Source organism: Coffea arabica, chromosome 1c, assembly GCF_036785885.1.
Source record: "Coffea arabica cultivar ET-39 chromosome 1c, Coffea Arabica ET-39 HiFi, whole genome shotgun sequence".
NCBI lineage: Eukaryota > Viridiplantae > Streptophyta > Magnoliopsida > Gentianales > Rubiaceae > Coffea > Coffea arabica.
Genome location: NC_092310.1, coordinates 49,924,537 through 49,937,743, shown reverse-complemented (window position 1 = coordinate 49,937,743; position 13,207 = coordinate 49,924,537). Strand labels below are relative to the sequence as shown.

The following is a 13,207-nucleotide window of genomic DNA, read 5'->3' as shown; positions in this document are numbered from 1 at the left end:
GGGGTTTGGAGAAAGATATGGAGTGACTAAGCAAAATCTGCCACGTGGCATACATTTTTAAGATTAAAAAAAGGAACATGCTCTGGAGTGCAAATAAAAATAACCTCTCTATTTAAATTTTATGTTTGAGCTTTTCAGGGAAATTATACAGGAATGTATCTACTAAAAGTATTTTCCTACTATCTTTTTTTTTTCTTTAATACTAATTGGAGGAGACAAGAGAGAATTTAAACTTATATGTCAAAACTAATTTTGAAGTTCATGTTTGGCTTGTTTAATTAGGTTAAAGCCTCCCCACTTATAAATAAGGACTAGGATTTAGCAAATTGTTTGGAAAAGGTGAAAATCGGTACTCGAAATTGTACTTTAAAGCAATATCAACTATTATTAGGTTTAAAAGACGAATTAAGTTATTCAACACTCGAATCGAGCACGATTTGGTATGCCAGCTAATTAAACCAAACTTGAATAGCAATTTATGTTTGATAAACTTTCAACTTTGGTTTAAAATGTGTTCGTTTAGCATATTAATAAACTTTATATGTAAAAAGTTCAAGTTACTCAAGTTCAACGCGATAAAGTTTGTTCCACCTCGACTTGAGAAGTAAATAAACCAAATCAAGTACCTCATGCAACAATGAAGTTCAGAAAGACCATTAACAGGATAAGTTCTGAAATGCCAAATAAAGCAGCATTCCATGAGATCTGTATAAGTGGTTTTGGAGTTGAGCTCCGAAGCAGACGGACCAGGATTCAAAGAAAATCCTTGCGGTTTCTAACAAAACACCCTAAACCAAAGATACAAAAGATGTTGTGAAGATAAAGTTCAGGTCTTTAGAACCTCCACCTGACCTAGGATTTGTCATCAAAGCAATGATAAAATATCTGAAAGTGTGCACAAAAAGAATACCTAACCATCAGACAAGACCATTGCTCTATATAGAGCAGGAGGTGAAGACAGAACAGGGCCAAGGGGATGATTATGGCTCCCACTAACAACAAAGGCATAAGGTATTGCTTAGCTTTTCTTCTTCTCTACTTCTTATATTTTTGCCCGACAAGCTACTTCCACATAGCAATAGAGGAACACAATTTAGCAGGGTTGATCAAGAAAGGAGCATTATGTATCCAAAAAAGACATCTCACCGCTAGATAAGTAAATCCAGCTCAAAGATAATTTAGCTGCAAAGCCAAAAACAAGGGACGAAACCATCAAGCAAATTTCTGAAAACTAAAATGTTCCAGATATACCTAAAATCTTACATGATTCGAGTTCTAAGTGACTCTAATCAGGAGGTTGATCTGCTTTGTGACCGCATACTTCTGTTACATGATCAAAGCTGCTGACTTTTATACAAAACCCATCCTAGTTTCAAAATCACGATATAAATCCTAGGAATAACATGGGTACATCTATGCAGAAAGAAATATATCAGGATTAAAATACTCTTTAAATACTTAAAAAAGAACCATAACCAAACAAGAAGTGCGACAAGAGTATGGGGAGTTACTGGCAGAAACAAGCTAAATACATCATGAGGCAGCAGGGTAATCGTTACAGAATGTCATTAAATTGGACAGCAGAAAAGAAGAGCGAAAGGAGAGAAAGATGAAGCAAATAGTTGGTAATACAACTTATGATGTGTTTACCAAAATGCTACGTATAAGACAAAAATGAAAAACACTGGCATAAATGCTTGCTGACAAAAGTGATACAGATTTCTGAAACTCTTATCCTAGTTTCTGCTTGAAAGATCAAGAGACAAGGAACTCGGGTGCAAACTTTGTGCCAACTTTTATTCATCCACAATCACAAACAAGAATCTCGTATACAGACGACATATCAACAAGAATTACAAAAATAAGGTGCTAAACACCTCTTCCTGAACTGTATTTACAACACACGTTTTAATGTATTGCATTATAGGATAAATTAAAGTCGGACCAATTTGCAACTTTAGATTATTGTTAGATTGTCATCATTGAACCTTCATATTCCTAAATCTATGAAGAAGGGATTCTATTGACTTTTGTATTTTGGAGCTTTCAGCTTGCCGGACTGCCTGAGATGCCAGGTGTAGACTTTGGATGCCACGCCCTAAACTGGCAATTGAAGGAGCGGCAGGAACAGATTCAACTGCACATTCTATTCCATCTCCATACATAAGCAATCCTGCACAAGTAGCAATACTACATCCAAAGGTAGCCCACGGCAGAAAGCCAACCGGCTGAACATGCCGTTTCCTCATTATTTCATAGAATGCAGTTCTTGTGGCAGAAAGGCTAGTTTTCTCAACAGAAGCTATAATGCTATGAGCTACAGCACGAATTTTCTCAGCAGAAGCAGCCGCCTTCAGAAAAGATGTTTTGACTCCACTTGCCACTCCAGGTGCGACCACTTTTGATGGACCAACAGTTTTACCAAATGTAAGAGCAACAACCTTATAGGTTTGAGTCACCATAAGTTTAAGCGAAGCAGGAACATTGAAGGTCAAAACCTTGACCAAAGATGATGCCGGAACCACTTTGGAGAGGGAAGATGCTCCTAACACTGCTGTTGCACCTGCCCCAACTGCTAATATTGGTTTTGCTGAGAGCAACGCCTTCTTGTCGCTGAGTATTTTCCTATCATTCTCACAATTAGTAACCAGCTGTTGAACCATGTTCTTAATTTCCGCTGGAACAGGAGTATTCCGGTGTTTTCTCAAGCCTGCTAAGCCATTAGCATCAACTAGTGCTACAATTGATTTGAACTTTGTAGTCTGGCTTTGAAGAGCTTGTGCAATGAGTGCATGGGACTTTTCCTGAACTGGAAGCTCCGAAAATTCATATTTAGAGGGCAGAGGGTTACCCAATTTGTTAATAGGGAGCCGAGCTGCATCATTCAAAGCAATCCGCAATCCCTCAACAGCAATCTGAAATACATGAACTTCTGAAAGGAGCTGGCCATCAACAGCTTCTCCCTTATTGATAGCAGAAAGCATCTTTTGAGCATGAGCTAGAGCCCTGCCCATATATGGGATGTCAACAAAAATATCATGTAAATCAACGAGTAAGGGATAGATGGATTGTGAAAACTGTGGGGCCTCATAATCAACCCTGGGTTGAACATCTTCAGAACCCATCTTTAGAACAGAACTTGAGTTACTCAACTCTCTGGACAAGGACTTCACCATCCAGGATTGAACATCATTCATAGCAGAAAACCGCCTTAAACTCATTGACGCCATTGAGATCCCTTTCTGAGGAACCAAACTATTAGGTTGTATACCAAAGCCACGAAGACCAGTTCCCAACCCAACCTCCACCTCCTCCTCCTTCTCCTTGTCCATCTCCAAAGAGCATTTACCATCACCACTACATTTCACAAAAGGCGACTCCAGCAAAAAGAATGATGCACCAACTTCCTCAGCAGCCCTCTTAGCCGAGAAGAAATGACCGTTAAAACTGACACCGAAAATCTCCCTCAATACCAAACTCCCAGCCACATTCTCATACTTCTCCTTATTAATTTTATGCACAAAACACCTCCTTAATACCTCAAATGCTGATGTTGGCAACAGAAACTCATTACCCCTCCTATCATCGCTCTTAGCACTAAAATAACTACCTGGGCTACTACGAGCTTCAGATGCAATTTCCTCCATAGAAAACTCATTCCCCTCGATCGAGGGACCAACCTGGGCGAGCACGGCATCAGGTTTAACCACTTTAATAAGGCATTCAGCATCTAAAGCTGACCTTTCTGATAAATTCTGAACACAGAGAACATATATCACGGCCCCTGATTCAGGCTCTTGGATAGCATAAACAAACCTTTTTGTGCTTTCGGGTATTGGCAATTTCTTCACTAAACTATTTGAAACCCTCAAATCATCTTTCAAGATAGAAAAAGGCCATAAATTTTGCACATAACTCAACACAACCGTGGCCATAATCGAACAATAATCAACAAATTACAAAACCCTACATAATATTTTATTAACTAAACCAAAAACCCATCAAAACATCACTGAATTCAGCCAAACCCAGAAATAAACCGACCCAAGTTGGGATTTTTATGTAATCCAGTCAAGTTAAACACAATGATCTTTTTATGTATGAATCAAGAACTGCAAATACGGTGTTCGTTTCTCTGTATTTTGACTTGTATGCATTAAAAAAAAATAACTATGGGTTTATTGAGTTATAATTTTACCTGATTCTGACGTACGAATGTGAATGAAGAGAGGTCTCTGGAGTTCGACTAGATGGGGTTGACGGAGTAAGGAAAACTTATTTACTAAGCCAAACAAAATCGATAAGAACACTAGTTTTTTTTTTGTTTTTTTTTTTTTAAGAATACTAGTCTTAATGAAAAATCAGGAACTACTTTAAAGTTTAAACTGAAAATGAAAACTACATACCTTAAGAAGATTAATTGGCCTTTCTTTTTTTAGTTTTCTTCTTTTTTGTGTGAATGATACTATGGTTTTTTTTTCTAGACAAAGGGACAATGACAGGGAAAAAAAAAAGTTTAATAATATTTTAAAATATTATTATATACTTAGACTGAGCTCTCTGTGCGACCATTATTATCACAGTAACAGATTTTATACTGTGGAAGCCTCGATAAAATTGAGATTTTAAGAAGTTTAGAGTACTGATCTCAATATTAACTTTTTTTTTTGTTTAAAGTTTGAGATCAAGATACAATTAATGGCTTTAAAATGTGAGTAACCAAATGTAATAATTTCAGCGTTATACAGTTTTTTTTTTTTTTTTCTTCTTTCAGTTTTGGGACTATAGCGCCGAGGCCGAGCCATAAATGATTAATTACCTAATCTACTGCAAATAAAATCGTCATTAAATAAGGCAAGTGAAATTTTCACTTTTCTGCTAGCATGAACTTCACTTTGGAAAAAATTTCGGCACTCCTCCTAGCATGCAATAGGATTTTGGTGTGTAATTGTCATTTGAGAAAATGATCGGTTTCATCCTTCACATTTTACAAAAACATTCTTTTTATCCCTCACTTTTAAAACGAAATAATTTCGTTCTTGACATTTAAAAACTGAAGTTCTTACATCCCTGAACCCAAATTTCAATCTAAATCAAACCACCAATCAATATAATTACAAATTTTGGGGGTGTAATTGATAGATTAATTGATTAACTCAACTTGATATTTATGTAAAATTTAATGAATCCAAAAAGTAAAAATAAAAAATTATAACATAAAAAAAAAGATTAATCTTTCCCACATTATCATTGTATATACTGACAGTTTTATGTACCGCCGAATCATTTCAATTTAAATTTAAACACCAAAATTTATATTTATGATACACATCTAGATTCGTAGGTGGGATATACTAATGGTGCATGAAAAGATTTACCAAAAAAAAAAACTTTACTATTCCAAGATAAAGAATGGCCTTTTATGTTATAATTTTTATCTTTTTGGTTTAATAAATGTCATGTGAACATGATGAAATTGACCGAGTGATCTATCAATTCTATTTCCGAAATTTATTACTGGATTATTGAATGGTTTGATTCAAATTGAAAATTAGGTTCAGGGATGTAATAGCTTTAATTTTTAAATACCAGGGACAAATTTGCTTTATTATAAAAGTGAGGGATGAAAAAAATATTTTTGCAAAATGTGAAGGACGAAACAGATCATTTTCCCTTGTCATTTGTATAAAACAATATGTCAATTCATGATTTGAATATCATCCAGTTGAGTGAAGTTAAAAAATTCTGCCATTGTAATCCAATTCAATATAACCGCATAATTTGGTTCGCTTCTCCTTTCAGACAATTTCACGAAAAGCTTACCGTTCAGATTAAATTTACCAATTGGATGATGTAAATGAAGCCAGGACGATGTAAATAAAGCAATGAAAAGTTTAAAGTTAGGATAAAATCTACCAACTGGATGATGTAAATGAAGCCATGACAAGTTTAATTGGAACAATGTCATTCTAGGCCAAAAAAAAAAAAAAAAAGAAACTCATAAATAGGGAAATAGGAAAATGCCCTTCTGTCATATTTTGACAAAAAAATTAGAGTAGGGAAAGGAAAGGTTACAGAATAACCCGGGTGTGTTGGGATCCCTTGTTTTTTGGGCTGTTTTTGAAAAACTGTTTTTCAGATTCCAAATGCTTTGTTAGTGAACGCATATTTTAATTATTTTTGTTTCTCATATACATTAAATTATTACAATACATTCATCTACGAAAACTCTAGAAAATAGCAATTCAAACGGATATTTTGAAAAAATCATTATTTAATGAAGCTTAGTTAGTTTGTTTTAACCTTAGCTAGAAAAAACCATTCATCTATTAAACAAACCTTAGCCAATTTTTTTTTTTTTTTTTTTTAATCAGCCGGTAGGCGGAATTTGATTTAAATTCTCACACCCGTCTTCCCTCCCGGCATACAACTCTTTCGACCCAAATGTCCGAGCCCATTTTCTGGGGCCTACAAAATCCGGTTCAAGGCTCCAACCTGGTCGACCCGGACATAGCCTTCGACGATCAAATACTTCCCGACCCGCTGCTAGGAACCGGTTGGCTTATCGACGCCGACCAGAAGGTCGACGACGCAGCATCAGCAGAGGAAAAGCCTGCCCCGGCGGAAACCAGTGCCAAACCTTCAGCCACTCCTATGGCCTCTGCTGCTATAGAAGTAACTCCGCTGTCACAACGGCGGCCGAGAAGACCAGTAGAGGAGATGGCGGAGCGGCCTGACTGGTTGCCGGACGATTGGAAGATAGAAGTGAGAGTCCGAACCTCCGGCGCCACTGCTGGAACATCTGACAGAGTAATTCTCTCTCTCTCTCTCTCTCCAGACAATATCTTTCACTTTTGTTTAGAAGCTATTATTAAATTTGTTTTTTTTTGGTTGTGTTTGTGTTTTAGGTGAAATGTAGTAGCTTTGTATCGATAATTGTATTGTGGATATTGAGGATGGAAATTTTTGCCTCCATAACATTGCAGTTAATTGCAATGGTCACTGTTGAGTTAATTTTTGGACTTCTCTCTCTCTCTCTCTCTCTTTGAACTTTAGTAGTAGTGTGTTATTTTTGGTGTTTTAGTTGACACAAGAACCTGCGAGAAATAAGGTGTAATCAGGAATCTTAGGACTCATCTGTAAGCCTTCATAACTGCAAATTTTGTGCTAAGCGGGCTCGCATCAATGACCCTTTTTTTTTTGGTGTGTGTGTTTTGGTTTTTGGGGGGGGGGGGGGGGGAGAGGAGGACTTTTCTTGGAGTAGTTAAGAGATGTGATTTAGGTGTTTTTTGCTAGTTAGCCATTAAGTGCATACTTCTTTATCTATTACCAATTATTGCTGATAAATTTTGTTCTTTGTGACCATCTGTGGTCACTGTCAATGTAGTTGATTATTTTAAATTCACACAAATGTTAATGACATTGCATATAACACTGCAAATTTTACCTAATTTGCCATTGAATGAAGCCAATTATTTTTATATTAGAACTTGGAAGAGTTTTAGTGGAATGCACTTGTGTTTTGCAGCTGCAAAGGTTGACTGCAATTTCTTGATATGTTTGATGCATAGCAGCATAGGAGATTGAAAGATAGTCAAACTTATTTTTCCTGTGAACTAAGTTCTTGTTAATGTTAAATCTGGTAGCAAAGGATTTATCCATTTCCTTCCACCTGTGCCTTTGTTTTTTTTTTTTTTTTAGTATTTTTAAACTCATAATATGAAGTGAAGCTATGAAACTCTGTTGTATACATCTAGTTCAAAACGCATACATTTTTTTCTCAACATTATCACTTTGCAATTTGCTGATTTTTGTGCTAATTTTGGTGCCTTTTATTACTATGGTGCTCAACCATTCTCAAAATCATTACTTAATGGGATTTTGCAAGATATCTCTGTTTAAAAAGCAGAGTTGATGGTATACTTACTACTAACTTACAAGGATGATCACAGTTACTTTAATCCAAAGACTTTCTTTGTGGTATCTTATAGAACCTAGGATGCAATCTCTCTTCGATACTCCCTTTCTTCCTGTATTTGGGTATATGTATGTAAGAAGTAGTTAAGGCCAACCAAAATGCTTTACAAGTGATTTTATCTTTTTAAATAGCTGAACTGTCATTTGTTCTACAGTCCTGTCAAGAAATCTTTGAAATCTATTTGATAAGAATGTAAGACAAACCATAAATAAATATATCTAGCTCAGTGGAATACTTGTAACCTTGTCATTTGAAGTAAAATACCTCAAATCTATTTGTGGAGGAAATGTATTATTGAAGCCATAAGTCCTTTAAACTTTTTGACTTCGAGGGGTTAAAAAGCTGCCACACTAAACTTAATGTGACTTTGGTAAAGCTGTTCTAGAATACTTGTGGATATCATTAAGCCATAGATTTATCTATTTCCAGAAGCTGAAGAAATCTCCTGAGTATTTGGTTTATTTGAACTTCTTTTTTAAGGTAGTTCCTTTGGTTGAAAGCTTCTTGTTCTCCCCCTTTTGCCTTCATGTTTTTTTGTTTCTTCCCTTGCAAGTTTCTATCTAGGAGGTTAAATTGCACAAAAAATTTGTCTTCAGTTTTAGTTGTTGTTGCAATCTCTTGTTAGATGTAAAATGTGCCTAAGAAAAAGTGAAAGAAGACTCATACTTGAGTTCTTTGCTGAGACAACTAGAATGTTCTTACTTGTGATAGTTGAAATTATTGAGATCTTGTTATATACATTTTTTTTTTAAATTTCTTGATGAGTTATGGATTATCCAAAACTCGTTATTAACATTTTAGAGTCCCTTGCGAAATATGGGGTAAGTATGAGAATACTGATCGCAATAAAGAGAAAAATCACTCCCATTATGAGGTTACTGGATACTTTTCATCAGGCTTGCAAGATTTTAGGACACATTGAATATGATAAGATTGAAATAAGTATAAAAGTTGAAGTTGCATTATGGTAAGCATTAACTGAATAAATATGGTAAGAAGATGAAAGATGACTGATTTCTTTGCGAAAATTTTCTCATTGACTGTTTTTCTTTTTACACTCGCTTGTATAAGTATGTTTTTCATGGTTATTGATGTGCTGTGATGGATGACAAGCAAAAATCATGAAGTCATTGTATTCCGACCGATATCCAGTCCTAGATTCTCTTTTTATTGCAACATAAATGCCCATTTATCGCATATCTTTAATTCACTGCATTGTGCTTGGTCCAAGAGTTGCCATTCTGATCCTGTAGCTGTCAATAAAACTCAGCGCTTTCTGGAACCCATCTCTAAGTTTCTGATAGATTTAGAGCTTCACAACTCTCCAACATGGCTGACTGCTTTTCACACAGCTACCATTTTGTAGCACCTCCCTTGAATGATAAGGCCTTGATTGACCTCAATGCTTCTCCCGAGGAGCAGATCGAGTTACCTAGGGAAAAATCTCATGATGATAAAGAAAGTAATCTTAAACTAAACCAAGGTGGGTCTCATGAATTTGTCGGTCATGAATCTGTTGGTGATAATGGCATGTATAATGAAACTTTGTACCATGCTGAGGGGCAAATGAAGATTGGTTCTATGTTGGAAACTGCACCTGCAACTCTGATGTTGCAACAGCTAACAAAGATGGGTCCTCAAGCTAGGAAGGGTTGCACTGCATTGGTGGTGAGACCAGACTGGCTGCCACTGGACTGGGGGTTCACATGGAAATTCCGTACTGCCGGTAAAACTGCTGGCAACACTGACAAAGTAATTTCTTCTGTTAGTTGACTTCTATATGTAGATACATGTTATCTTTAGGTTGTTCGTTTCTAATTCTGGTGGGTGTCGTCAAGTGAAAGTAGGAGATCAGTTCCACCTCATTGGTAACTGTTTAGGAGGACTAATATCTAAGTTCTGCTCAAGACTCTTTCTGTTTTTAACTGTTTAGCGATGTGAAGACTGGTTCTGCATCTAGAAAATAAATGACCTTGATCAAAATTTATAAAAGTTTTGAAAGGATATGCTTGTGATTTTCCCTCCAAAATTGATTAGAAAGGCAGGGTTATGGTTTTGGAGGTTGTCTTCTATATGGAATACTTCCACTGTTTTTTCCTAAGATAATTCTGATAGGGTTGTTGATGTAAGCTTTACGGTTTCCTTCCTTTCCTTTATTCTTTCTTGTCTTAGTAGTGGCTATCGTGTTTTTCTATTTTCCCATCATTGGTGTTGAGAGTTTCTCCTGTTTGGCTGTCGGCTTTACCTGTTAAATTATTTGCACATTCATTTTGGTCAATAATTCACGGTTGACATGAGCATTTCATTGTGGCAGCATGCAACTTTTGAAGGCCAAGTGACTTGGGTGGCTAAACGGTGTGTATTAAAATGCTTTGGACATATGAATTGCATTAACAGTCATGCAACGGAAGAGGTTTATGGCATTAGATCTGCTATTGGTTTTTTTTAACATGCGATTTAGTAGTTAAAATTTGTGGGAATATTTGCTCAAAATCTTTGAATATGCTCTTAATCTTTTATTTGTGAGACGATATTTTTCATGCAACGATAGATCCCCATGTGGTGTTCCTAGAAGATAGTAATGGTTTCACGCGAATGCCTGCTGGGTGGCCAATTGCATACTCTTCTCATTTGTTTCTCTGAACATTGGCATATATCTCTGTGCATCCAGGCTATTTTAAAATGTTAGCTAGATTCAGCTAGTTATAGGCTGTTGATTGTTGTAGTCAATCTTGGTCAACCACATCTGCAAATAAAGTTGTTTGTGTGTCTGCTATATTGAGTGAAGTATGGGTATTCTTATTTTTAGCAGTTTGATTGAGCACTCATAGTTTTTCTGCACTAAGTTAAGTGGAGTTTTTACATATTCATAGTTTTTCTGCAATAACATCTCAGGAGTTTGCATTGTAGGGGATGTCAATTTTGTGGTTGACTTTGTCATTAGTTTGTTTTACTGCCTTTCCTGGCGCTCTGATGATTCTGTACAAATATGCAAATTGTATTATGCCTATTCAGCAAAGTGCCTGGAAGTTGATCTATGGCGCTTTAATAATACCAATTTGTGGTTTTTATTGTGCAGTATTTCTTTTCGCCATCAGGGCTAAAATTCCGATCAAAGGTCGAGGTCCTCGAATTCCTGGAGACAGGAAGCAGGCGCAAAAAAAAGTTGAAATCTGATGCTAATGCTACGGTCAGGCATAAATGTTTGGTTTGGTGACAATCTTCCTTCAGTCATATTGATAGTATACCACAGCCCTCAAAACACTAAATTATCTCATCAAAATTTGGCATACATGTGTGTGCTTTTATGAAGAAAATGAAACTGTTTGATTTCTTTTGCAGCCTTCTGATGGCCCTTCCGATCAAAGGAAAAAGACATCCAAGCAGGCTTCCGGTAACCCTTCAGATCACCAGAAAAAGAAATCCAAATCAAACATTAGAGACTTTTCTGACATGAACTTTGACTTCCGAAACCCACCACGGTCTCTCACGTGGGTTCAGGCAAATGATTGCCCTGATGATTGGCTACCTACTTTCAGCAATGCAACTGTACCCAAATCTGAAAGGACTGAATGGGGAAATGTTTATTCGCGTGTCACACAGCTAGACAAAACCAACGGTGCTTCTTGACGTATGCAGTGGACTGAAGTATACACATGATTGTTTCTTCTTTGTTTAATGTTTTAGAACAAGTGCAGAAAACTGGCAGTGATCAACTACAGACCTTTCATTTTTCTTTTCTGCATTGAATTCTGGGGATAATCTTTGATACATTATTCAAAATTTTACTGCCTACTTGAAAGGCTGTTTGTGATTCATTACCTGTCACATTTGTTGCTAGTTTTCTTGGGGTTCTGCTTGTGGAATATTGTAGGGAAATATCGAGCTTCTGCTTTATGTTGAAAATGTGTCCTAAATTGCATGCTTGGTGTAAATATCTGACCTGTGGCAGTGACTGTTGGTGGCCCTTCCATGAAAGTAGAGAATGGAGATTTAGGGTTCTCCACCTTTTGCTAGGCAGAAACCAGACCGTAGACTGCAGGTTCTTGCAGATAATTTAATCAGTACAGATTTCTCTAGGATTTAGGAATGCGTTTTACCTTGTGTTTATCCATTGTTTTGTTTTATGCAGGTGAAATCGATGGAGGATTCAGATGTTTTCTGCAAGCATCGGCCAATTATTGAATTTGGCACAAGAAGAAAACATTTGAGCGTCCATATTTCTTTACATTTTAAATCTCTTTCTTTCACTTCTTTCTTTATTTTAGTAATTTTTTTTTTTCAATTAAGCCCTATTGGGCGAAGCATTTGTTTGACATTTGCACGTGAGCAAATAATAAACTAGTAGCAAAAATAAACTAAATATCCAATAATTTTAATGACAGGAAAAAAAAAAGCGAACAATGTGTAATTAGAGTGAGATAAGAATTTAATGTAGGTTCTTGAGCTATTGCATTTTAATAAGGTTGGTTTTTTTTTTTTTTCTCTTTTTTCTTTGGGAGATTTCATGTTGTATGGGCTGGAAGTTGAAATAAGAGAGCTTGAAGGTAATGCAAGTGTCTAAACTTTTACTTTTGGTAATGCTTGAGCAATGTCGAAATTCAAGAGATAAATGTCAAAATTCAAGAATTGAGTACTCAAAATGTCAAAACGAAGAATCAATACTCCCTAATGATAAAGTGATTGAGTAGCAAGTTGATTAGCATTTTTTTTTGGCCCGTAACAATAACCATCTAATTTACTCTTATTCTACGAACGACTCTAAGGGTTTTCTATGAAAGTTGGGAAGTAAATCATCAGATTAAATAAATTAAATAAATGCACTATTCCACTCTTTGAATTTTTTTAAAAAATAAGAAGCACTATGTTTTTATGTGTGATGCACTGGATGGATGGGATTGAACCTCCGATTTAGCATTCACAACCCTTTGGATTTTCAAAAAATAAGAAGCGCTATGTTTTTTGTGTGATGTATTAGGCGACGGGTTGAACCCCAAGCCTAGTATTCAAAAGTCAAAATCACAGGAGAAAGAGGTGTACTGAAATTGAACCCTCGATCTAGAAATGGAGCTGAGATTACCAGTTGTAACTCGATTTCCACGTCATGTGTGGATCTCACAAAAATTTATTCTAAAATTACGCGATATGTAAAAAAAGTTACGCAATGTACAAAAAAAGCTACGCGCAGTTAAAATGATCAAAATCGTCCGGGACGGTTGCCCGTACCCC

The 13,207-nt window shown here is 36.1% G+C and overlaps 2 protein-coding genes across 7 annotated transcripts; one reads left to right on the top strand and one right to left on the bottom strand.

Annotated features, from left to right (window-relative positions):
* Window positions 1-1,771: 1,771 nt before the first annotated feature.
* LOC113741850 (uncharacterized) lies at window positions 1,772-4,426 on the bottom strand. 2 transcript variants are annotated; one of them, XM_072075452.1, is made up of 2 exons: window positions 4,199-4,426; window positions 1,772-3,680 (listed from the first exon to the last, which is right to left on the bottom strand). In XM_072075452.1, exon 2 carries the CDS (start codon window positions 3,645-3,647, stop codon window positions 1,980-1,982), a length of 1,668 nt encoding a protein of 555 aa, XP_071931553.1. In that variant the 5' UTR covers window positions 3,648-3,680; window positions 4,199-4,426; the 3' UTR covers window positions 1,772-1,979. The 2 variants fall into 2 exon arrangements, with proteins under 2 accessions (XP_071931553.1, XP_071931546.1); XM_072075445.1 differs by having other exon boundaries at window positions 1,772-3,755; window positions 4,199-4,425.
* A 1,964-nt stretch (window positions 4,427-6,390) lies between these two features.
* On the top strand, window positions 6,391-11,796 carry LOC113726268 (methyl-CpG-binding domain-containing protein 5-like). Of its 5 annotated transcripts, none has more exons than XM_072075423.1 (4): window positions 6,391-6,810; window positions 9,551-9,730; window positions 11,058-11,186; window positions 11,321-11,796. In XM_072075423.1, the coding sequence occupies exons 1-4, from the start codon at window positions 6,445-6,447 to the stop codon at window positions 11,606-11,608; spliced, it is 963 nt and encodes a 320-aa protein (XP_071931524.1). In that variant the 5' UTR covers window positions 6,391-6,444; the 3' UTR covers window positions 11,609-11,796. The 5 variants fall into 5 exon arrangements, with proteins under 5 accessions (XP_071931524.1, XP_071931530.1, XP_071931535.1 ...); XM_072075429.1 differs by having other exon boundaries at window positions 6,396-6,810; window positions 11,058-11,168; XM_072075431.1 differs by having other exon boundaries at window positions 6,674-6,810; window positions 9,249-9,730.
* The last annotated feature ends 1,411 nt before the right edge of the window (window positions 11,797-13,207 follow it).

Excerpts from the sequence above, each read along its gene's own strand:
- LOC113726268 (XM_072075423.1), top strand. The coding sequence starts at position 6,445 with ATGTCCGAGCCCATTTTCTGGGGCCTACAAAATCCGGTTCAAGGCTCC. Across the intron at positions 6,811-9,550 it reads CTGCTGGAACATCTGACAGA|ATTGGTTCTATGTTGGAAAC; the intron begins GTAATTCTCTCT and ends GGGCAAATGAAG. Across the intron at positions 9,731-11,057 it reads CTGCTGGCAACACTGACAAA|TATTTCTTTTCGCCATCAGG; the intron begins GTAATTTCTTCT and ends TTTATTGTGCAG.
- LOC113741850 (XM_072075452.1), bottom strand. The coding sequence starts at position 3,647 with ATGGAGGAAATTGCATCTGAAGCTCGTAGTAGCCCAGGTAGTTATTTT.